The 26,583-nt window shown below is 35.1% G+C and overlaps 1 protein-coding gene and 1 pseudogene across 2 annotated transcripts in view; both read left to right on the top strand.

Annotated features, from left to right (window-relative positions):
* UCHL3 (ubiquitin C-terminal hydrolase L3) overlaps positions 1–26,583 on the top strand; it is a 66,699-nt gene that overhangs the window by 23,021 nt on the left and 17,095 nt on the right. For both annotated transcript variants that reach the window (XM_057308000.1, XM_057308004.1), the window contains exons 2-5: positions 5,823–5,951; positions 8,308–8,464; positions 8,817–8,902; positions 10,740–10,787. In XM_057308000.1, coding sequence (XP_057163983.1) covers positions 5,823–5,951; positions 8,308–8,464; positions 8,817–8,902; positions 10,740–10,787 — 420 coding nt within the window. The remainder of the gene's footprint in view (positions 1–5,822; positions 5,952–8,307; positions 8,465–8,816; positions 8,903–10,739; positions 10,788–26,583) is intronic.
* On the top strand, positions 4,342–4,455 carry LOC113251565 (small nucleolar RNA U3; annotated as a pseudogene).

Below are 26,583 nucleotides of genomic sequence, written 5' to 3'. Positions count from 1 at the left end.
CCACAGATAAACCCCAACATTATCTATCCAACACTATTTCCTCATTGTAATGGAATCTTAGGCCTTTTACTTGTTACAGTTTGATAGTTGCGTATGTTATTATTGTGCTCTTAGTTTGAGCAAATACTGTTTTATGTTCTAATGATGCCTAGTTTGTAGAATGATTGATCTATATTTGCTATATGGACATCATTATTAACTATCAGACATTAACTAGTAACCATGTGTCTCAGTGGATGTGGTAAACAATGATTTTTCTATTGATTAATATGCTGTCAGTCCCTTCTAAGGATATTTTGTCATGTTGCAGGTAGGACTTACCTGGAATAAAATCAGTTAAGTGATAGAAAAAAATTATTCTCATTTAACTACTGTTCTCCTACTTCTGCATCTAGCAATTAATACTAATATAAATTAGTAGTAATATCAAGCAAGTACTAAATAAGTATAATTTCTGTTACAATCTAAATCATTAACACGTTAGTATGGAGTCTATTGCTGCCGTGAGCAGGCTATTAAAGACGAGAAAGTGACTTTAGAACAAATTTGAAAGGAAAGTGAATATTATTTTCTATTTTTTTAAATTTATAAAATTAGAATTTTTGTTATTTGTCACCTAAAGAAGGAGAAGGAATTCATTATAAATTAGGGGCAGAGGGTACAGTTTTTCAGGTAGAGAAATCTAGTTTGTGTGCAAAAACCTGGAGGGAAGAGATGGTTATAGGCCCTTTGAGAACGCAAAGAGTTCTTTGTAGCTAAAGTTAGAGAACAAGGTACAAAAAAAGAGACTTCAGATAATGAAAAAAGGAGGCTAGAAAAGTCAATAGGGCTAAGAGCATCCTGGAGCTCTGCTTGTGGGTCCTGGCAGTGTGAGCTTGAAAAATCATGTAAACTCTCAGACTCTGTTTCTCACTGGTAAAAGGATATAATAAAAGCTACCTTGCCAGTTGCAATAAAGGTGAAATACATTAAAGCATTTAGTGTGGTTTCTGATACATGATACTTTTAAAAAATATTTACAAATAATTTTAAATTTATTCGGTGGAAAAATTTATCATTGGACCATACAATAAAAAAGATAAGTGGCCTAAGGATCTTTTATGGGAACATATTTCTTTTTTTTTTTAAGATTTCATTTATTTATTTGAGAGAGAGAGAGGGAGGACACAGGAGCAAGGGGAGGGGCAGAGTGAGAGAGACAAGCAGACTGCCTTTGAGCAGGGAGCTGGACACAGTGCTCCATCCCAGGACTCTGAGATCATGACCTGAGCTGAAGTCAGACACTTAACTGTCTGAACCACCCAGGCGCCCCTAAGGACACGTACTCTAATTTACTCATTTTTCTTGACTGGCCAAAATTTTAGTGGCATTGTGAAAATTTAGTGAGCTAATCAGTCAGAATTTTGTTATTATCCAATGTTTAGAAAAGCCAAAAGACTGGTATTAGAGATTATAAGTCTGTTTATCCTACTTGATGCAAACTGGATGCTTCTAATTGTGCAGAGATGGCTTTGCGAATGCATATATAGAATTCTCTGTGGGTAGTCTGGAGAGATTTTTGTGGAATAGTTTTAAGATTGTTATTTTGAGTTTTCTCCCAGTTTTGTAAATTTAACTAAAATGCATATGTGTGTCAGTTCTATAGTTTTTGTAACTTACAAACTATATATACCTATTGTAAAAATAACACATTTTTTTAAAAACTGGAAAATAAAAAAGTTGAGTTCACACCATCCAAGCTAACTGCAGTCAATATTTTAGAGTATTTCCATCCAATCTTTCTCTATTTGCATAGGATAATTTTAAACACAGGTTTTGTTCTTGTTTTCATGATCAATGTAGGATAGCTTCATGATTTAAAAAACAAAGTGAGAGGTAAAATTTGAAGGCCTTCCTTACCCTTTCTCCACTTCCCAGAGGTAGTTACTATTAATAGCTGCTTTTGTTCTTTTTATTTATATGATGACTCCCTGTGTGAGTCCACAGAAATCTGATCAGAGGATGCAACTAACGTACTTGATAGATATTGATTGAATTTTTTAAATCAATCTCATTTGATTAGCAATATGAGTAAAAAGTTAAAAAGTGTGATTCCAGTTAAAATTTAGCTATTTTATGTTAATTTAGTCATTCATTCCTCAGTTTGTTACTTATCTGTCTCAGTACAGTTGCTGCCTTGGATCTTGGTACTTTTCGTCCGTACTAGCTTTGGCTGCTATGGACTCAGTTTACAACAAGGGCCCTCTGCGTCACAGTAACTGGTCAGTTTTGTCCAGACCGTCACTAAAACGTTTAACTGTTACTTGCTGTTTGCGGCACAGATGTGAAATTACTCTGTTATGTGCATCATCTTGTTTTATAATTTTATGACAGTATGACTTTATGGGGTATATAAAATTGACAAATAAATCTAAATCCTCTTGTCAAGGTTCATGTTACTTTTCCTTTTAGAGCTCTCAATCCTGGGCGGGTAGTATTCTCCTGTCCAAGTACTCACCAGGCCCAACGGGGCTTGGCTTCTGAGATCAGACAAGATCCCGGTGCGTTCAGGGTGGTATGGTCATAGACTGGGCAGGTAGTGTTCTGAGTTGATTAAATGAATGCCTGGTTTTAGATTAGGCAAATATACCTTTCCTATCTATCTAACATGACACAAATAAAAATGAATATTTTAAATATATGTTTATAGCTTAATGGACATACATCAACATATAAATGGCAAGCGTATCTGTTAAAATAGGGATGTAATCTTCAGTTCAACAAGTATAACTTGAATATCTTTGGTTCAGCCAGGTACAGTGCTAGGGGATGGGGTTAAAAAAATGAATAAGACACAGTTCCTTCCCTTGACTTTGTCAGTTTTAATTCTTTTTGTTTCTAGATAAAACTGAATATCGAGAAGGGCATTAACTAAGAATTTTGGAGAAAGTGGAGAATGGAGAGAGAAGTAGTTTGGAGTGAGTGGGAATCAGATGAAGAATAGGTATAATATAGAGGAGTCCATTGATTTCTGTGGCCCCAGACTGTTGGAGAGCATGCGACTTGATTAAATTAATAGGTGTTGAACATATTCTGCTGAGAAAAGTTTTTTAATTCAATATATTTCTTATTAAACATATCTAGGACCTTATTTTTGACCAACCATATTATCATTAATTAGAGTTTCTTCACCAGGCAGAGAAGGAGACCAGCTGTTTAATTAGGTCTTTTTTTTCTTTTTTTTTTTTTAAATTAACATATAATGTGTTATTTGTTTCAGGGGTATAGGTCTGTGATTCATCAGTCTTACACAATACACAGCACTCACCACAACATATACCCTCCCAGTGTCCATCACCCAGCCACCCCAACCCTCCCACCTCCCTCCCCTCCAGCAACCCTCAGTTTGTTTCCTGAGATTAAGAGTCTCTTACGGGGTTTGTCTCCCTCTCTGGTTTCGTCTTGCTTCATTTTTTCTTCTCTTCCCCTATGATCCTCTGCCTTGTTTCTTAGATTCCACATATCAGTGAAATCATATGATAATTGTCTTTCTCTGATTGATCTGTTTTGCTTAGCGTAATACCTTCTAGTTCCATCCACATTGTTGCAATGGCAAGATTTCATTTTTTGTTGGCTGCATAATATTCCATTGTGTATACATTTGTGTATACACACTCACACACACACACACACACACACATCTTCTTTATCCATTCATCTGTCAGTGGACATCTGGGCTCTTTCCATAGTTTGGCTCTTGTGGACATCGCTGTTATAAACATTGGGGTGCAGGTGCCCCTTTGGATTACTACATTTGTATCTTTGGGGTAAATACCCAGTAGTGCAATTGCTGGGTCATAAGGTAGCTCTATTTTCAACTTTTTGAGGAACCTCCATACTGTTTTCCAGAGTGGCTGCCCCAGCTTGCATTCCCACCAACAGTGTAGGAGGGTTTCCCTTTTCCCGCATCCTTGCCAAAATCTGTTGTTTCCTGACTTGTTAATTTTAGCCATTCTGACTGGTGTGAGCTGGTATCTCATTGTGGTTTTGATTTGTATTTCCCTGATGCTGAGTGATGTTGAGCACTTTTTCATGTGTCTGTTGGCTATTTGTTTGTCTTCTTTAGAGAAATGTCTGTTCGTGTCTTCTGCCCATTTCTTGATTGGAGTATTTGTTCCTTGGGTGTTGAGTTTGATAAGTTCGTTATGGATTTTGGATACTAGCCCTTTATCTGATATGTCATTTGCAAATACCTTTTCCCATTCTGTTGGTTGTCTTTTGGTTTTGTTGACTGTTTTCGTTTGTTGTGCAAAAGCTTTTTATCTTGATGAAGTCCCAATAATTCATTTTTGCCCTTGCTTTCAGACTGTACTTTCAGGGATCATTTCTATAGTTTGTTACAGGAAGATCTTTTTTTATAGAACCTGACTGTATGAGGTGAATGGCACTGTTTATGTAACATGGCGTTGTTTCTGTTGGTTTTAAAAGATCTCAGTTGATGGTCCAAGTACATGCGACCATTCTTCAGGGAGAAGTACCCAAAGCACCGTCTTATTTTCAAATTTTAGATAATGTTAGCTCAAAAGAGAACGTATATTCTTTTTTTTTTCCTTTCTTTTTTTTTTTAGAGAAAGAGAGGAGGGGGAGGAGGGAGGAAGGGGCAGAGGGCAAGGGAGAGACTCCTAAGCAGGCTCCAGGCTCAGCGCAGAGCCCAACATGGGGCTCTATCTCACAATCCTGAGATCATGACCTGAGCGGAAATCAAGAATTGGATGCTTAACCAAACTGAGCCACTCAGGCACCCTGATAACTTATATTCTTGAAGTAAGATATAATGATGCATTTTTTAGAGGGGGGGGCAGAGGGAGAAGGAGGAAGAGAATTTTAAACAGTCTCCACACCCAGCGGGGAGCCCAACATGGGACTTGATCTCACAACCCTGGGATCATGACCTGAGCTGAAATCAAGAGTGGGACACTTAACCGACTGAGTCACCCAGGTGCCCCATGATGCATTTTTAATATGATTTTTTTTACCCCTCTCCTGCTTTTTTCTGTCATCTAAACCTTATTTCGTGATGGTGTACTTTTATAAATCAACAGCTTCATTCAACACAAACACGTATTAAGACTTCATTGTGAAATTGACATCATTCTCAGTATTTTTTCTCTCTGCGATAGATTAGGGTCTGACATTTTATTTTCGTATGAAATCTTAAGAGTTTACAAAACCACTAATCTTTTATTACAGTTGTTTTGCCATGTATGAGAGACAGTGAAGTTCAATAGGTTTCACTGTGTACTAGAGGTCAGGAAGCCTGTAGTTTACTTCTTATATCAAACATTTTCTGGTGTTCATATAATTACTGGACTTTTTTGGCTTTATGTACTTTTTGCTCATTGATGTAATTTGTGATATATGTCTATTTTTAAACCTCAAGTGTCGTCTTTGGTAAGTAGGATAAACTGTGTTGATCATCTAATATAATTCTTTATTTGCTAGAACTTAAATACATCTTATAAATCATGTACCGGAAATGAGTTTAACATATCAACCAAACTAAACTGTATGTGTTCGGTGAAGTCCTGGTTTATTATGTTCAATCAAAGTAATGGATTTTTAAAAAATGAATTTTAATATATTATAAAAATTTAATGTTCTTTAGTTGGCATGAATATATTGCTGTCTCTTCCCACCCTGTCCATGGAAAACCTGCTTTACTTCATTCTTACCAAACATCAGTAATAATTGTACCTTTCATTCTTTTATTAGATAAGAAGTAATATATGTTCATTGTTACCCTGTTAACACTACAATTTTTGTTTGTTTCCAACCTCTACCAGTTTCTCAAACAATTAGGTCTACATCCTAACTGGCAGTTTGTTGATGTATATGGAATGGACCCTGAACTCCTTAGCATGGTACCAAGACCAGTGTGTGCAGTGTTACTTCTCTTCCCTATTACAGAAAAGGTAATTGTTAACTAAGATAATAAAGTTTCTGGTAAATGTAATATTCTCTTTCAATGTTGAATTAAAAACATGCTCTTCTTTAAGAACAGATAACTCCCTTCTTGCATAAAATGAGGAAATCTAAAAGACATCTTAAAAACCTAGTTTTATTAAAGAGATAATATTTAGATTTTGATTTATAGATTGACAATAAAGCCCTGAGTTAGACTTTTAAACTTGGCTAGTTTTCTTCTTTTATAAAATATGATTAGTTTGCCTCAGCGTGTTTTGTTCGATATCACATTTAATCACATTTTGTTGTATATACTTTAGAAATGTTAAGTACTAGAATAATCTTAAATCTGTCTTAGAGAAGGTATGAATAAAGAATATTCACAATTTCAGTATATAAAATATGTAACTGTTTCCAATATATATGTAAAAAGAAGTCTTTAAGGAAGTAGGTGTAATTAATGGCAGGGGTTACATTATTTTCAGAATAAACTCAGTATGTGTGGAAATCATTAAGTTTAAATACAGCTTAATTGGCAGATTTAGGATGTGTTGGGGATTATAATTAGCTGTTCTTAGAGTTCTGTGTTTAATTTCAGATCTCCGTATTCCAGGCCTTTCTTCTAGAATGTCTAGATATGTGCACTATGGAGCCAGAACCTTTAAGTTCATTTTAAAACAGCTTTTGAGTCCATATCCTTCTGATTTTTATTTTTAAACTTAGAAACAACAGGATGAAGTCAGTAATTGTGAAAAATGAGGAAATAAATGGAAAGATGTGGGAGAAGTGAAGTATTGATGACTTGGTGTGTACATGCTCAGGTCATCTTATTTTTCAGGAATAAATGGAGCCAGCTCTCACAAAAAGTAAGAACTAAGCTTTGTCCAGTTCTAGAAATTCCTGGATAATTTTCTTTATGCCATAACTAATTAGCCTCAATTCAGTATAGATAAAAAATACTGAAATATTTCTCTTTTCTACTTAAGGTTGTACAAAACAAATTATTAAATTAAGGAAGGGTTATCTTTCTTCATATTTGCTATTTATAATATAGAAATTCAGTGTGGAAATTCCTTATTGATTATCCGTTATTAGACTAAACTACTTTTAATGGTGGGGTTGTAATTATTCTGATATTTGAGGAGGAGTTAGGACACTTAAGTTTACTCTCTCTTAGTCCAATGTTATTTTCATCTTTTTTTTTGGAGGGGGGGATTACTAAAGTAAGCCAATAGATAGCCATCTCAGGACTCCAATTGTAAAGAACAATAAAAAGAAAAAAAAAATCAGTTGCTTAAAGTTTAGGATTTCTTAATTGGTATAATACAAATGTGAGTGTATGGTCTGAATTGGAAATTACCCAAAACACTTTTTTAAGTTAAAGAATACATTGGATTTGGTCTCCTTCATTTAGTTGGTCATCAGTATTTAAATAAAGCATGTTGTCCTTATCAATAGGACTCATTTAGAGGATCACCAGTACTGAAAAGCTCATTGTGCCTATTGCTAGAAAGAACACAATGCTAAAATACTAAAACGGAGAATATAATGGAATCTGCGACTTTGGGATCTCTCTTACAATTTGGTATATTCTCATTCCATTCATAAGTGATACATTAAAGTCACTCAAAGGATATCTATTGGATATTTTAGGAATACAAAGTGTTCAGGCTTCTATGTTCTTTTTTCTCTTTATGATTTTATTTATTTGAGAGAGAGATAGTGAAAGAGAGCATGAGCAGAGGGGAGGGGCAGAAGGAGAGAGAAACAGACTCTCTGATGGGCAGGGAGTCTAACACAGGACTATATCCCAGGACCTCGAGATCATGACCTGAGCCGAAGGCAAATGCTTAATCGGCTGAGCCACCCATGCGTCCCTTAAACAGCCCCTTAAACTTTATTTTTCCAGAGAAAGAGAGAGAGAGAGGGAGTGCTCATGTGCACACGAGAGGATGGGGAGGGGCAGAGGGAGAGAGGAGAATCTAACCAGGCTTCACACCCGGTGCAGAGCCTCATACGGGGCTCTGTCTCAGGAACCTTGAGACCATGAGTTGAGCCAAAATCAGGAGGCAGAGGCTAACTGACTGAGCCACCCAGGCACCCCTATAAAGTAGATAATTTTAAAAACATAAATGAGAATCGTATTAATATATATTGACCTAGAACCACCCTGTAATCATGGGCAAATTTGAGTCGGAATATGTAAATCTATTTCATTCTTTTTTAAGTGCTTTATAGTATTCCATGCCATAGTATGTTAACCGGATCTCTATTGATGGATATTAGAAGTTTCCCAGTCTTATGTTTGAGTACTTTTTAATGTGTTATTTTCATCTGTAGACTATTGACTTTTTTTTTTAATAGTATGAAGTATTCAGAACAGAGGAGGAGGAAAAAATAAAATCTCAGGGACAAGATGTTACATCATCAGTATATTTCATGAAACAAACAATCAGCAATGCCTGTGGAACAATTGGACTGATCCATGCTATTGCCAACAATAAAGACAAGATGCACTTTGGTAAATCATTTTGTATTACTGCCTGTCCTCTCAACCCCCCCCCCCCGAGAGTTAACTTATTGACCAGTAGGTGGTGGTGTAGTTCTTTCTTTTAAAGTATTAAAGGCAACCTTTTCCTCTCTCATAATGGGAATGTATATTGTGTAGAAGAAATATCAGTCTTTCCCATTCTTTTATATGATAGATAAGCAGAGGTTTAACAACTTAAAGCCTATCATTAATCCCAATTTTCTTACATTCCCAACTTACCAGTGAAAAGGTTTTTACCTGAAAAAGTTAGCGTGCTTCTAGTACTTTCATTTATCAGTGAGATAGCAAAACTTCTCAGTTTTATCTTCTTTAATATTTTCAGAATCTGGATCAACCTTGAAAAAATTCCTCGAGGAGTCTGTGTCAATGAGCCCTGAAGAACGAGCCAGATACCTAGAGAACTATGACGTCGGTACCTTCTTTCTGTCTCAATCTCAGTTATGGGCAAAGTTGTGTGGGATTGTAGATTCCATTTGGGGGTTTGTCTTGAAACTGTAGTTTTGAGCACTTGTGGATTTTGTTGTGTCTCTTAATAAAGGTCTTTGTACTTCACATAACATTACCTGAAATATCCATAAAGGTTGATAAATTGCCACTTCTTTTCTATATCCAGAGCTGGATATCTCTCTTTTTGAAAGAGAGAAAAAAATTTTGATAGACAAACTTTTAAAATATTTTATGATTGATTATTGCTTACCATTTCCTCCCTCTAATAAATATATGCCTGCTAATACCCTGTGTGTCTTTCCCTGGGGATTTGGAACAAGGCTGAAGACCAATGGAGAAAACAAGGGTTTAACAGCAGATGCCAGACTATACTTTAGCTCTTTTATCCTTTTAGTAATGGTTTTGCATTGTGAAGACACAGGCCTCACAATCAAGTTTTAAACGATTGTACCGTTTCATAGAATTGTTTTAGAGTGGCATTTAAATTTCATTGTTTTTGAAATCTGTTTTTCTTTTGAAGGTCTTTTTACCTTTTAGTAACACTATTAAGTAGATGGTAAGTTCTCTGAAATTAGCAGCAGTGTAGTGTACAGATTATTTGGCTAGAAAAATGCCTTACACAGAGTTTGTGCCCAATAAATTCATTGATTTGAGTGTGTTTTAGCATTCTTATATACTTTATCTTAAATTGTTATTTTTTTAAAAACTGCAGATCTCATAAAACATCTTTATTTTACACAAAAGTAAAATAAACAACATAAAAGTCACCAGTTAATTCCACCAATGAGAGGTAGCCACCATTATTAATATTTTCTATAGGGAGTATATATGTATATACACAATTTTTTAAAACAAAAATTTGATCACACTGTAATACTGTTTTATAACTTGCTTTTTTCACTTAACTTATCACAAACGTATTACATACCAGTAAGTATATATTTGACATCATCATTTAATGGCTGCATAGCTTTCCATTGTGCAGAATTTTATTTCACCAATAAATTATTGTTGGAAATTCAGTATTTTTCCTCTTTATTCACTATTTAAAAAAATACTACAAGGCATATTATTGTAGCTAAATCTTTGCAAATATCCTTAATTATATATACTTATGAACAGTTACATTTAAACTCCTAGAACAGAAATTGCTGGACCAAACAGTTTGCATGTTTTTAAGGCTTTGATACGTATTGCCAAATTGCCACTCATAAAGGTACTTTCACCCGAAATTTACTACTTTTGCCCATTTTCTTCATCTTTGCTAATAGTGGGTATTTTAAGGGCATTTTTTTTTTTTTTAAGTTCAGAAAACTAAAGTCTCTAGCTTCTGATAAATGCATGCTTTTTGCTCCACATTTTTAAACTGCTGACTGAAGCTGCATGATTAAGCATAACTACAGCCAGAGCTGCAGAGGAGCATGAAACCTGAGAAACAGATGAGAGAAGCTTTTTTAGTCTCTATCTGTGAGATGCTTGTTTTATTCTCGTCCCCGTTGAATAAAGTGTTATAACGTTAGTTCTAACAAATAATTCAAATGACTCCCACTTAACATCTGGAAATTACAAATCATCAGGTAGTCACTTTCCTAAGTCTTCAGGGGTTTGTGGGTTGGAAAGCAGAGCAATTCATTTGGTTACTCAGAAATCACTCTTTAATATTAAACTGTTCCTCAATTTCTTCCAATTTGTTATCTCTTAACAAAGCTTTAGATGTTAAAATTTAGTGTTGTTGTTTTCTTTTAAAAATTTGGATATAGTCCTTTTTTCCTATTAATATCTTGTGTTCTTATTTCAGGCTATTCGCGTCACTCATGAGACCAGTGCCCATGAAGGTCAGACTGAGGTATTTCACGTTTTTCAAAGCTTTTCTTGCCGTGTGTAAGTTTAACCACAGTGGTGTTATATGGCATGTAGTTTTAGAAAATTACTTGGACTTTTTTTTTTCCTTTGAGGGAATCTGCTTATGTAAAAGTAGTCATGAAGTAGCTCCAGAACATATATCAATAAGCTGTTAACAGGCACTTCAATATTGGCCATCTCAGTTTGTCTGTCATTTGGACAGATTGCAGACTGTGGGCTGGTTGCATCTTCCTCATTAGATTCTTCTGACTTATGCAAGTGTTTTGAGAAAAATACCTGCGTGATAGTACAAGTAGATGAACCTGTAGGATTTCCAAGACTCATTATCATGCCCAACATCTAGCAAAAAGCCTCATCGTTCTCTTTGCTCAATCAATCTGTTCTGGGCCAGTATGATGATTTCTACCATCTTCGTTTTGTTAGTAGTTCTTCACCCAGGTCACCTCTCCTCTCCTTCTTTTGCCTCTTTGTTTTGTTTTCTTGGTTACCCTCATTTTGTCTTCCATTTCTTTTCCTTCCCTCCAAGCCTCACGTTCCCACTCTTGGAGGAAGTTTGTCAAAAGGTATTTCAGTCAAAATGAATACAGTTTAAAGTTGTTTGGTAAATTTATAGCACATTTAAGTGTTTAACACCAGAGAATTATAGATTTTCTTCTTTCTTATCCATGCATGACTTGAAACCATGTTTTTTTCACGTACAAAGATCATATTGCCTTTATGCTTTAAAGATCATATTGCCTTTATGCTTTAACAATACTTGAAAAAAATACCTAAAAAATATTTGATTTAAAAATACTGTTCTTAAATATTTTCATTATCTCCCAAAAGTTGTTTTGTGTTTTGTTTTGTTTTGTTTTTAAAGAGAAAACAGTTCAATACTATGATATAACTATGGTTTTTCATAGATCGAACTGGGTAACTGAGTGTTTATAATAAAGCCATCTAGGAATTTAAACACTAATTCCCCATATAATTATACTGTCTTGGTTGCTGTCAAATTCTGTTTTCAGGGGTGTGGACTCTTGCTTTTTGACTAAGTTTACACACACACACACACACACACACACACACACACACAAGGCATCTCTAAATGACTGTAACACCAGGTTGGAAATTAATGAAATGCTCTCTTTTTTAATTGCTTTGTATAATCCTAGGGATGTTCTTAATCTTCACTATGCTTTGCTTTTTTTTTTTTTAAAGATTTTATTTATTTATTTGACAGAGATAGAGACAGCCCGCGAGAGAGGGAACACAAGCAGGGGGAGTGGGAGAGGAAGAAGCAGGCTCACAGCAGAGGAGCCTGACGTGGGGCTCGATCCCATAACGCCGGGATCACGCCCTGAGCCGAAGGCAGACGCTTAACCACTGTGCCACCCAGGCGCCCCTATGCTTTGCTTTTTTGTTCGTAAACTTATAATATTAAAATTAGCAATGATGGTGATCAGCATGAGATTATTATAAAATATGAATGTAGTTATTTGTAATAAAGTTATTAAATGCTTTAATACATGTTTACTTCAAAAACTTCTCTTTGCAAAACCTTCTCTTGCCTTCTTTTTGGTGGCTTTATCCATCTTATGCTTCGATGACTCTTTTTAGATGATGTTCACAGCTTTTTCCAGACCTAAATTCTGCTTTTCTTAATCTTGGACGCCTTTTAGACATCACCCGAATGACCACCAGTATTTTGAAATGCACTTGTCCTTGTTTGAACTTATCATGTTGGATTCGGAGCTTCTTCTTTCCTTTATTTTTCCTGTTTCTTGTAATAGTTGCATCATACATTTTCCCCGTTATCACTAATCTAATAGAATTTATTTAACTTCTTCCTGGAAGATCACCTTCTTATGTAGATTCTCAGTCCTTAATCTTTATTCTAATAGTCATTCATTTTTACACAGTTCTCCTGGATTACCTTTCCTGAAATATAACTTGATTATTCGGGGTACTCACATTTTTCTGGTTTTTTTTAGTGTGTAGAAAGCAGTGATGTTCAAGGTGAGGTAAGGGTAGAAGTTAGAATTTTCTGGACAGTTTTTTCTAAATTTACTCTCAGAAGAATTAATTGCTTTTGCTCATTTTGTATCCTATAGTTGAGGATCGCTGCTAGAGTGGCCCTATTTTTTACGTGTACTATATAGCCCCAGAGTGTATTGGGGTAAAAAGAAAAAAAAAAGTGTTTGAGAACCATTCCCCAAGCATGTACAATAAATTTCAGCCTCTTTAGCCTGGCTGTATTTAAGGTTTCCTAGACCTTGTCCTTCTAACTTTTCAACAGTGTTTTCTCTTTAAATATTTCTCTCTTGCCATCCCTCACTTTATTGTTGCTATGCTTTACCTCTTGCAATTTACTCTTGCTAAAAATATTCCTTCGTCAATCTCTACTCTTCCTACTTCTACCCATTCTTCATGCTACCTTTTGCATGAAACAATCCATTCCTCCTATGGACTCTTTTATATGACTTCTATTATTTGCATTTAGCTATTTTTATATTCTTTTTTTTTTTTTTAAAGATTTTATTTATTTATTTGACAGAGATAGAGACAGCCAGCGAGAGAGGGAACACAAGCGGGGGAGTGGGAGAGGAAGAAGCAGGCTCATAGCGGAAGAGCCTGATGTGGGGCTCGATCCCATAACGCCGGGATCACGCCCTGAGCCGAAGGCAGATGCTTAACCGCTGTGCCACCCAGGTGCCCCCTAGCTATTTTTATATTCTTTTTCATTTATTTAAGATGTATATTTTTTCACTTTTTTCTCTACATTTTAACAGCCCTGAAATTGGATGTATTTTTACAGTTAATGTTGTAATTTACTTGCTTAGTTGTGCATAAAATGTGACACATCTTATAACGACTGGTACCTTAGATTTAATGAAATGGGGTGTCATATCTACCTTACAGTGGCTCTTAGGCCTAGGATTGGTAGCTGGTTCCTTTGGATATGCTCCAAAATATCCAACACCATTCCTTGCACATGAGCACCACACATATTTATTATTTAACCATAATTCCCTCAGAACTATCCTTAGTGATGTAAGAACCAAAAAACATCACCCCCCCCCCCAAAACCCTTGTTTTTCCCATAGTCCTTTATGTAAACAAGACATACCTATTAGCCATTGTTCTTCAGTAGGGCACTATTGACATTTTGGGAAGGATTCAGTTCTTTGTTGTGTGGGGCTGTTTTGTGCATTCCATGGTGAAATATAAATTGCTATATTTTAGTCACTATTTTAGTGACTCCCGTCATTGAGAGAACAAAAACCCACAGCATACATTTTCAGTCCCGTATGAGTCAGCTTAAAACTTTTGCACCAGGTACTATTTTTGTGATCATCTCATTTCAGTTTCATCTGCCATCTGTGGACTTAAGAGTTTTAAACTTGTTATTATCTCCATTGTCTCTGTATTCTAGCACACTGTTGTCCGTTCCTGGAAAACAACTAAGTCTTTCTGATTTGTAAGTGTTTGCTTGGGCCGCCATAACAAAATACCACAGACTGGAGGGCCTAAACAACAGAAATTGATTTTCTCACAGTTCTGGAGGCTAGAAGTCAATATCATGGTGCCATCAGGGTCGTTTTCTGGTGAGCCTCTCTTCTTGGCTTGTAGATGGGTACTTTCTCGCTGTGTCCTCACCTGGCCTTTCCTCTGTGTGCATGTGGAGAGAGGGGGAGAGAGAGAGATTGATCGATTGATCTATTGATTGATTGATCTCTGGTATCTCCTTTTTGTAAGGACACTAGTCCTATCCAATTAAAGTCCCACATTATTAACCTTAATTACACCCTTGAAGACCCTAACTTCAAATACAGTTACTTTGGGGGTCAGGGCTTCAACATAAGCATTTTGGGGGAACACAGTTCATTCTATAACACCGTCTTTCTGCTTTCTATTGACTCACTACTCTTCTGGATACATCCCTCCTGTTTGTGTAGTTGGCACCTTCTTATCCATGAGGTCACTCCTTAAAAGTTGTTTTTTCAAAGAGGCTTTTCTTTTATCACTATTAAGTTTATGTACTTCTGTGAATTATCTGTCATAAAATCCTATTTAATTTCTTCCTGGCACTTCTAAATGATTTATAATAAGGTTTTTTGTTTGTTTCTTCTGTGTACTTACTAGACTATAAGCCCCATGTGCTCATGGGCCTTGTTTGTCCCATTTACCTTGAATACCCAGGACAGTGCTTGGCATGTGTAGGCATTTATGAGAAATTACATATGTAAAGGTAAGGAGCACAGGATATAGGTTTGTATGCTGACTCCACTACTTTGTAGCTTAGGCAAGATACTTTCCTCAGTATAAAGTGGGAGTAGTAGCATCTACCTTAAGGGATTGTTGTGAAGATTGATGAGTTAATCATATAAGGTGCTTAGAATAGTGCCTGTCATGAAATGGACCTTCAATAAATATTAGGTGGTAATTTTATTAGGCATTCAGAAAAATGAATATGAGTGCCAGAGGAGGAGGCAGAGGAAGAAGTAATAAGGTGAAGCCAGATCAAGGAGGGGGCTTGGATTTTCTAGGCAGCGGGGAGCCACCAAAGATGGTGTGTTTAGTTTTCAGCATATTGAATTTAAGGCGAGTTTATGGGTCATCGGTGTAGAAGCTGGATGTGGAGCCTAGAGCTTTGGGGAGATATCTGAAATCTTTTGTATTCGGGTGGTAGTTAGAACCTTGAGAATTTTAGAGAGGGAGAATAGTGGTGGACCACAATAAATCCCTGGGGCACGTTGGTGTTAAAGGAGTGGTTAGAGGAAGAGGAGCCAGTAATAACAGTGTAATTGCAATGGTAGTCGTCATTGACGTCATTGGTACTCTGTCAGAACATGTTCAGGGGAGGCCACGGCAGCCTTTAGTGCATGTCGAGATTTGTAGACTAAATGAGAAATCAGTAAGTCAAACCACCCAGATACAGTAGTGTTTTCAGAATATTGGCCTTAATATGCTACTGTGGACCAGTTGTCTGTTTAGTTGTATGGTTTTCCCCACCCCACCATCCCACCATGATACTCAGACTTCGGCTAATCCAGAAATTTAAACAGTAGCCCCACCTCAGTTATATTTCATTAACCTCTACTGAAAATTACTGCTTTCATTTTTCACTTAAGATAAAAGAACAGTGAGATATGAGGAACTTAAATTATGTGTTTTTAAAATTGTGAGCAAGTATCAGTGATACAATAATGGAAGCAATCTGCAAGTCCAATGTGAAGGAAAGAAAAAAATCCCAAAAGGTATTTAATTTGCCTTTAAACTGTACTTTTATTTTTTTGGTGCTTATCTAAAAAACAATTTCTAAAGTTTGTCATTTGTCCATATTAGTCTAGGAGCCAGTCCAGATAAAAGTAGAGATCTTCTGATAATTTATTGTTTAACTTTTTACGAAAGAATAAAATTATTTTACTGGTCAGAACCCTCCATTCAAGTTTATAATAATAATGAAAAGTAATAGAAACTGGCACTATTGTTTTATTTACAGTTTTAAATAAACATGCCAATATGGAAAGTGTAGCAAAAAATGCTTTTTGATTTATATACATTTACTTCCAATATTTTCTTCAAAATTTATCTTTTTTTTTTTTTTTTAAACGGAAGCAGAGAGAGAGGCTGGGGGGGGGCGGTGAGAGGGAGAGGGAGAGAGAGAGAGAGAAACTTCGGCAGGCTTCACACCCAGCATGGAGCCTGACTTTTGGCTTGATCTCACAATGCTGAGATCATGGCCTGAGCTGAATTAAAAGTCAGAAGCTTAACCGATGGAGCCACCCGGGCACCCCTTTAAAATTTATCTCTCTCTTTTTTTTTTAAGATTTATTTATTAGAGAGAGAGAGAGAGCGAGAGCGCGCACACAAGTGGGGGTAGGAGCAGAGGCAGAGGGAGAATGGAAGGAAAGAATCCCAAGCAGATTCTGCACTGAGTGCAGAGTCCATCCTGGGGCTCTATCTCATGACCCATGAGATCATAACCTGAGCTGAAACCGAGTCAGATGCCTCCCAAGTACCCCTCTTTTAAATTTATCTTTAAGACAGTTAAGGGGCGCCTGGGTGGCTCAGTCATTAAGCGTCTGCCTTCAGCTCAGGTCACAATGCAGCCTGCTCATGGGGAGTCAGCTTCTTCCTCTCCCTCTGCAGCTTCTTCTGCTGTTCCCCCTGCTTGTGCTCTCTCTCTCTCTCTCTCTGGGTCAAATAAAATCTTTTAAAAAATTAATAAAATAGTTGAGATCAAAGAATTTTGTGGGATTTTTTCTTTATATTTTGTCATGAGCATTTTCTTGTCTCATCAAGACCTCCTCATAAAAAATTCTTTGTGGCTGTTTACTATCATGTGAATGAACCATAATTTACTCTCCAGTTTTTCTTTTTTTTTAAACTTTTGATGTTTGTATTGTTTTCAGTTTTTCAAGTTAAAACTATAACGTCATTAAAATATCTTTCTTTATCCAAGTATTCATTCTAGGTTCTTTCTTTAAGGTAGTTTCTTATAGGTAGAATTACTGAGGCAAAGGGATGAGCATTTTTTTTTAAAGACTTTATTCATTTATTTGACACAGAGAGAGACGGAAAGCACAGGTAAGGGGAGCGGCAGGCAGAGGGAGAGAGAGAAGCGGGCTCGCTCCTGGTGGGGCTCCATCCTGTGACCCTGGGATCATGACCTGAGCTGAAGGTGTACGCTTAACCGACTGAGCCACCCAGGCTCCCCAGGGATGAATATTTTTAAGATTCTTGTTATAGAATATAAAATTGTCTTTCTTTTTTTTTTTTTTTTTTTAAAGATTTTATTTATTCGACAGAGATAGAGACAGCCAACGAGAGAGGGAACACAAGCAGGGGGAGTGGGAGAGGAAGAAGCAGGCTCACAGCGGAGGAGCCCGATGTGGGGCTCGATCCCATAACGCCAGGATCACGCCCTGAGCCGAAGGCAGACGCTTAACCGCTGTGCCACCCAGGCGCCCCATCTTTCTTGCATTTGATCAAACAAGTAACCTGTTTGAGCACCTGTAATGCCAGGCACTGTGCTAGGAGCTGTATGTACAAAGATGGATAAGACATAGTTTGTGTCTTTAAGGATCTCTCACTTCAGTGGAGGTGGCCTCAAAAATAACCCTTGCCAGTGCTGAATTCTATTTTTAAATTTTAGCATGTGTGATAGAGGGAAATAGTAAGTTTGATTGCTAATGACAGTTAAAGATCTTTAGTAAAAGTTTACAGAATTAATTTAAATCATGAAATTAAATTGTAATTTATTTATGATGAAATATGTGATAATGTATTTTGGTTACTGTTGTTTGTCCTATAAGAGGAAGTTTACTTGACTGTTAGGTAAGCAATGGGTAAATTGTGATTTCAAGTATGTGTTCATACACATATACACGGTTAAAGATAAACTGTGTGTGTGTATTTAATTGGCTTTTTTGGCCCAATCAGTGCAGACTGTCAGTGGGGAAAAACTGTGTCAGGTTTCATTTTCATTCGCTGTAGATGTATAGTTTGCATGGCTTCATTTTACTCTGTAGTACAGTTTTGAGTGATTTTGATTACGTTAGAATTAGGGTAAATTAAGATGTTCACATTTATTTCCCTTCTTTAAGGATTTTTTTTTTTCTTTCCTGTCTTTGAAAGAAGCTAAACCAATTGGGAAGAAACTTAGTTCTTATATAACGTACAGTTTAAGTTCCTAATATTCTTGGAAGAATCAGATGGAAACATAAATTGAACTCTGATGAAAAGTATGCTTTTTAAGCTGCATAGTCCACTTTTGTTAAGAAATCTGAAATTACCCTTTCTGATCTTTTTTCTCCATTTACTTTCCATACCTCATTTTCTTTGTTCCATTCCAACAACACTTAAGGTAAATCTTTTGGGCAACTTCATTTTATTTCATTCTTAAAATTGAGAAATTCTCTGAAACTCCTATCCTAGTTCCTTATACTTTTGCCTCCATCTCTCTTCTGTCTTTTTTTATTGTTGTTATTCCTTCTGCATATCATTACCCAGATAGAGGCATGTTTTAAAAGTATATGTAAAGTTGAGGTGGGGAGCTGAGTTTGAGAGAGGGAGTACAAATTAGAATTAGTCATAGTTGGGAAAATGTTATTGGAATGGTTCTTTTCATTCCTCTATTTTCTTTTTTTTTTAATTTAAATTCAATTTAGTTAACATATGGTGTATTATTAGTTTCGGGGTAGAATTTAGTAATTCATCAGTTACATATAATACCCAGTTCTCATTACATCATGTGCCCTCCTTAATGTCCATCCCTCTACCCATTCCCCTCCAGCAACCCTCAGTTTGCTCCCTATAGTCAAGGGTCTCTTATGGTTTGCCTCCCTCTCTGGTTTTATCTTATTTTGTTTTTCCTTCCCTTCCCCTACATTCATCTGTTTTGTTTCTTAAGTTCCACATATGAGTGAAATCATATGGTATTTGTCCTTCTCTGACTGACTTATTTCAATTAGCATAATACCCTGTATTTCCATCCACATTGTTGCACATGGCAAGATTTCATTCTTTTGGATGGCTGAGTAATATTCAAACACTAAAACCATGTCTCCAAGCATGTAATAGTTCTTTAATATCATTAAAAAATAATTTATAGACAGATTAAATTAGTTGTTGAAGGGTTATTAAAAAAATAATTTCTGAGAATTAGTTTGGCGAGCATAACAATGATGAGGTTGAATTTAATGTAACATGTACAGATATAAGTCATTATATTAATAGAGATTTCTGACATGGAGAATTATAAATTAAAGTGAGAAAACACAGTTGTTAAAACCAGGAGAGGGAAAATCTTTCAGGAATGTCTTAAAACCTGTGGACATCTTGATTAATTAGGTAAGCAAAATGAATAGATTTGCCATCATGCAGATTTCCCATGGGCTATGTAGTGGTATTTTGTGTTTTTTTGATATCTAGCCCATGTTTCACTTTGTCTTCTTTGCCAAATAAGCATGGATACTCTGTAGGAAAGTTTGCATCTTTTGCATGAATCTGGTTTTACTTTCCTAGTTTAAATTTGGACCTTACATTTAGTTAGTCCAATGTATTGTATGGATAGTTACTAAAAAATCTATAGAAATCCATTTAGAATTAATTTATAATTTCAGTTTTAAACTTTTCAAGTTAAAAACTTTTCATGTTTTATATATGTATACATGTTCTCATGCATGTGTACACATGTACTCATACATGTATGCACACACATTTATATTTTATTTGTTTTCATAGCATTTGGCAGCCCTAGAGAAGTTCCTAATTCTTTTTCTGTCCGTGTGCCATTTTTTAGACTCAATGGTATTTCTAACATCTGAAAGGACATATACACTCAGAAAATAACTGTTAAATTTGATTGTGATCAAGTATTTATTTTATCAACAGGTCAATAAAAGGAATCATGATTTCTAATGCTTATATAATGAGAAGCTAAAATTATTTTTAGAAGTTGAATTTCATTTTTTTAAAATATTCCCATTTCTACCCTGTGAAGAGAAGGAGATACTCTAAAGAAAGTGCACATTGTTCTCTACTAGAGATGCACAAATATTGTAGGTTCTGAAGCCAAAAAATTCTCACCGTGAGGTGACTGGGGATTCTTGGAAACATTAGGCATCATTTTGGGTGCCACGGTGTCAATTGAGGAAGTTTTCTTTGTAACCCTTTAGTGTCATTTATGGGTGAATACAAATAGAAATTGAGGTGCTTAGTAGCTTCCAAATATTCTCATCTCCTTAATTTTCACTGCTTTTGAAAGTATGTTTGCCATCTTATTTTAATGATTAGTATAGTTATACTATACTAATCCTCTAAACCTTAAGATCTACCTATCTTACCCCGTTTTGTAGGTGGGAAAGCTGAGAAGTAACTTGTTCAAGGTCACAAAGCTAGTAAGTGACCATGCTCTGAAGGCAACAGAACGTGTACATAAATCAAATTGCTAACACAAAAAAGAAGAAAGGGAGGATTTTTAATTTTAAAGTTTTGTTTTTGTCTTAAAAGCAAAGTTAAACACAGGTAATAATTTTTTTATTTAAATTCAGTTAATTAACATATAGTGTATTATTTGTTTCAGAGGTAGAGTTTAGTGATTCATCATCTTATATAACACCCAGTGCTCATTACATCACATGCCCTCCTTAATGTCCATCACCAAGTGACCCTGTTCCCCTCCCCTCCTCCCCTCCAGCAACCCTCAGTTTGCTTCCTATGATTAAGAGTCTCTTATGGTTTGTCTCCCTCTCTGATTTCTTCTTGTTTTACTTTACTCCCCTCCCCCTCTGCTCCTCTGTTTTGTTTCTTAAATTCCACAGATGAGTGAAACCATATGATAATTGTCTTTCTCTGATTGACTTACTTCCACAGCTAATAAATTAATGCAAATATGTAATGCATTATAAATGTCCATTCAGAGTTGTGCTGAATACTTTATTCTTTGTTACCCCTATATCTAAGTTAGCTCTTAGTAGATTTTTCCTTATATTAAACATAAAATCCTACCCATAAACCAACCACAGTCTTTTGATTATCAAATTGTGTATATTTCTGAAAACAGTAATTATTTTAAGTATCTACCAGTTAATGATCCCTTCACGTTCAGAAAATCACATGCTTATAATGATATTTTTCTTAATAACAGGATGCCCATTAAAATGAGAAGATGTTTTGGGTGTAAGCCAAAATCTACTTAGTTTATTTTAGCATTTTAGAATAATTCAGATTTGAGCACTTAAATAACCTACCAAACACTTGATTTCTTAATAGACAACTTCTTTTAGGCAGGCCCTCTGCCCCCTTTTAAAAAATGTATCATTTCTTTTTAGCCTTTATAATATTTCTAATTCTTTGGTTAATGTTAAACAGTTTAAACAGTAATCTTCATTTTTCCTACACACAGAGACAGGTACATTAATTGAAAGAAGGTAATTTTCCTTTTTAAATGGACATGCACTCTCTACCTTTTTAGTAAAGGTTTAGATCATTTCTTTTTAGCCTTCACGATATTTCTAATTTTTTTATTGTTTTTAAACAGTTTAGGGAGTAGTTGACTCATTTTCTCGTATACAAAGTGACATGCACATTGCCTGTGAAGGAAAAGTAATTTGGCCTTGTAGGATCCAGGTATTTTGTTTTTGGGTTTTTTTGTTTCTTTTTTCTGAACTAGTTATAAGTTTTGGAAAACAAATTCTTGAATCGTGTTTGGAGAATACAGATAAAGATAGTAATAGATTTCCCTCTGAATCAGTTAAATTAGTTGACAGTTGATGGGTGGGTGGCTTTGTATGTAATGAAAATACTGAATTTAGAGCCAGGAAGCCATGTGGTCTGCCTCTGGCTTTGACAGTCGCTAGCTGAATGCTTTGGGCAAGTCAACTAAGTCCTTGTGCTTCTGAATATTAAAAAACCCCAACATTGTCATGATAAACTCACTCTGTGTCTTTATTTTATTTTATTTTATTTTATTTTATTTTATTTTATTTTTTGGTATTTTTATTTTTAACTCTGAGAAGATTTAAGTCAGAATGAGAATGCTTAAAAATCTCTTAAAATGAATGTTTATACCTAATGCTTTCATGCAACAGTAATTTATTAAATTTCTAAAGTTCCTTGTAAATAGCAAAACATTTACTCTGCTTTTAAAATGCCTAGGGTTCTGAAAAGTCTATTCTAGGTTTTCTCAAACATTATGTAATAAAGAGATAGATTTATATTACATGTGAAGTGTTTTATATGTAGTCACATTATACTGTTGCATTACGCACACAGCAGAGGGGGTGCAGGTTCAATGTTAAAGTCCTGGCAAATGTTGGATGTTTTTAATAATTTTAGTGAAGTACATAACTTCTGTAGGAATTTTGGATTCCTGTACCAGAACTGAAAACCAAGGAAGTGAGTTCTTTATTATGCCTCTTCTGAAAGACTCAGGAATAAACAGTAAATATCTGATTTTTTCCAATTAGAATGGAAGACAATGTGAAAAATTGGATATCTAGTCTCAAGATTCATTTTACAGTTTAAATTTTCATATTTTGAAAGCAAGGCTACCTTGGTTTCTTAAGCAATTGCATTGACAATTAATATGAAAATTTAAAAGTTTGATGTGTGTGTCTTTAATTGTAATTCTAGGAAGAAAGCCTAGGAATTTTAAGATTCCATAATAGCACACTTCATATCAAAGTCATTTCATCTCTTGAAATGATATTACTTGACAGCCTTTTCCTGAATTATCATATAAATTTTTACTGAAATTGAAAATATATATAATGTATGCTGTTATGCCTGAATTATGAATTAAATTATCTTTAGAAATCATGTAGTTAGAGAAAATATGTATATATTGTGTTCAGTTAGCATTAGGTAGAAATAAATATGACTAGAGTAAACATTTAGAATTATTGCTTCTAATGTTTAGCATCTTAATATATTCATTTATTTATTAAAAATAATGCTTAGTAAGCTGGCACTTGGGCTATAAAATAGTGGATAACAGCTTTCCTGCCTAAGACCTTGATAAGGTGGTTAAAAGTCAAATAGTCATAATATGGTCATAATATAGTAATGTACCATCCTATTTTTTATGTTGTAGAACATTATCCAGGTACAAACACACACACACACACACAAACTTAAAGTGTGGAACGCATTCAGCAGGGTGTACTTTTTTCATTCTTTCCTCTTATGTAAGTTTACGTTTCAAGACATGTTGAGTAAAAAGGGCTAAAATCACCTATAGATAATCTGATAGAGTTTGGGCAAAAATTGTATCTTCATCTTTAAATAGAAATGATCATAATTTTTACCTTATAGGGTTATTGTGAGGATCTATGGCATCTATAGTTTAGAACATCTGGTACATGATAGTAATCACACAACGTTAGCTGTTACTATTATTCACTGGTGAACATATAAAGATACTTGTGTGAACATATTTACAACATAGTTTATAAATGTAGGAAACTAGAAACAACCTAAATATACAATAATATATATATTTATGGTACATCTATTTAAGAAATAATATCTTGCCATGAAAAATGATATAGATACATACTTATTGGGGTGGATAGATGCCCTAAATATATGGATAGTGAAAAAAGCATCATGAAGAGTATGATCCCTTTTTGTAAAAAAAAAATAAATAAATAAAAATAAAAAAAATGCTAAAAAATTTTAACAAATTACTAAGGGCCAAGTATAGGCTAGTATGAAACTATAAAATCACTGTAAGGGACCCCAAAAGGGAAGCTCTCATTCACTCCACAGACCTCACTGGTACTTATGAGATAGACTAGGAACAAGACTAGACAGAGCCCTAAGGCACAAACCTGAGGAAGGGAGCAGTTTCTACATTGCCTAAGCCTCCAAGTCTTGGTTCTTCTCCCCTACAGAACAAAACCTAACTATGCTAGGACAAAACACCTTCTTTGGGGAAGGGAATAGATAAAACCACCTTTTTGGGGAAGGGACAGAAAACTATGAGAGAAATTGTGGGAGGAGGAAAGCCTGATCCTTGATACCAGGGGTAAACAGCCAACCTATAATGGTAGAAACAATGGCTAAACCAGAACAATAAAGAATATCTCCACCTTCCCACCATTAAAGACAAGCAAGCACCAATAAACAAGTGTCGAAAGTGTGAGAGTGAGTCAAGAACAAGGAGAGAGACCTCTGAGCACAGACTCTGAGAAAAAGCCTAAAGCTGTGGGTGGAACAAGAACATTGAAAAAGAAAGCACCCAATAACCCAGCTGCTACCCTAAGCACAAGGTAATACCAGATGAATTTTAAACTGGTGGGTTGCTGAGGTTAACCATAGCACAATAAAATATAAACAGTTCAACTCCTGACTAGATTGATTCAATTCCACACACTAAAGGTCTAGCAGAAGAGGTATGCCCATTCTCAGGCATAAATACCTCAGTCTGCTCTCACACAAGATATATAGCTTTTAACCAAAAATTACAAGACAAAGAAGAAACAAGAAAAATAACAATACACTGTTATTAGACAAAGCAGTCAACAGAATCAGAGTCAGAAATGATCCAGATATTGGACCTGTCAGTTGTAGTTTGAAATAACTATAATTAATATGTTTAAGACTCATGTGAACAAAGTGGACATGTACTAACAAAGAGGGAATATCAGCAGAAAGTTGGAAGCTCTAAGAATCAAATAGAAATGCTAGTAATGAAAAATATGGTACCAGAGATGAAGAATGCCTTTAACAGATTCACCAACCAGTAGACTTGACAGAATGGAGGGGAGAATCAGTAAATATGAAGACACATCACTAGACATTACTCCTACCGAACCACAAAAGTAGAATATATTGCTGGGGGGTGGGGTGGGTACCCAAGGCATCTAAGAGTTGTAGGGCAATTTCAAATGACCTAATATATGAAAGGAAAATCCTAGAAGGATAAAAGAGGTGGGGGTGAGATGGGGACATGGGACAGAAAAAATATTTCAAGTTCTAATGGCTTTTTTTCAAAAAATAATTAAAGACCTCAAACCACAGCTTCAAGAATCTCAAAGAACACTATTAGAATAAATACCCCTACCCTTCCAAAACCAAACACACATATACACTGAGATACATAATATTCAAATTGCTCTAAATGAAAGATAAGTAGAAAATGTTCAAGGCAGCCAGAAGAAAAAGACAGGTTAGATATAGAGGAACAAAGATAAGAATTATAGCAGGCTTCTCATCAGAAATTATGCAAGCCAGAATACCATGGAATAATATTTTTTAAGTGCTGAAAAAATTAAATGAAACAAAGATATTTGTCGAAACTAAAGGACACATTGAAACAAACAACAGAGAGCATTCATTAGCAGCTCACCTGCACTGCAATTTGGAACTACACAAAGACTTGGGGAGTGCGGGAAATGGAGCAAGTGAAGGTAAATATATAATAAATTCTGTGCTTTTTAAAAATTGCTTTAGAAGGTAATTGTCTAAATCAAAAATGGTAGCCATGTATTATAAATTTATAGCATACATAAAAATAAAATATATGGCATTAGCACAAAGGATGGGAGAAAGAATTTGGAATACTGCTATAAGGCTTTTAGATGACATATGATGTGGTATATTATTTAGAGGTACATTGTGACTAAAGATATATGTATTAAACCCAAGGACAATTACTGAAAACAGTACAAATATAAACAATAAAACAATAGTATGTATAAAATGGAATCATAGAAATAATAAAAAAAAGCGAAGAAGGAACAAAGAACAGATGGAGAAAGTAAAGAACTAATAAGATGATAGGTTTTAAGTCACCCATATCAATGATTACATGAAATTAATAAAATATAAATGGTCTGAATGTAAACACAAATTGAAAGAAAGATGATAACATTGGCAAAAAAGCAAAACTCAATTATATGTGTCTCCAAGAAAGCCACTTTAAATATAAAGACACGGAAAGATTAAAATAATGGGAAAAGAGGCTTCAAGTCAGTGATCTCACATTTTAACTTAAGGTAGTAAAAGAAGAGCAAATTAAACCCAAATCAAACAGGAGGAAGAAATAATAAACATAAAAAGCAGAAGTCAATGAAATTCATTATTGTACCAAAGATCCTGGTAGTAAGGCAAGAAGAAGAAAGAAAGGGCATATGGGTTAGAAAGGAAAAAATAGAAGTGTCTGTATTCAGCATAATTTTTTTTGTAGAAAGTTGTTTATTTAAAAATGGGAGATGGAGACTGTATTTGAAATGTTAATGTCATAAAAGACAAGGAAAGACTGTTGGAAATATTCCAGGTTA

This window comes from Ursus arctos, unplaced genomic scaffold, assembly GCF_023065955.2.
Source record: "Ursus arctos isolate Adak ecotype North America unplaced genomic scaffold, UrsArc2.0 scaffold_10, whole genome shotgun sequence".
NCBI classification, from domain to species: Eukaryota; Metazoa; Chordata; class Mammalia; order Carnivora; family Ursidae; genus Ursus; species Ursus arctos.
The sequence above is the reverse complement of the archived record's forward strand: the minus strand, read 5'-3'. Positions and strand labels throughout refer to the sequence as shown.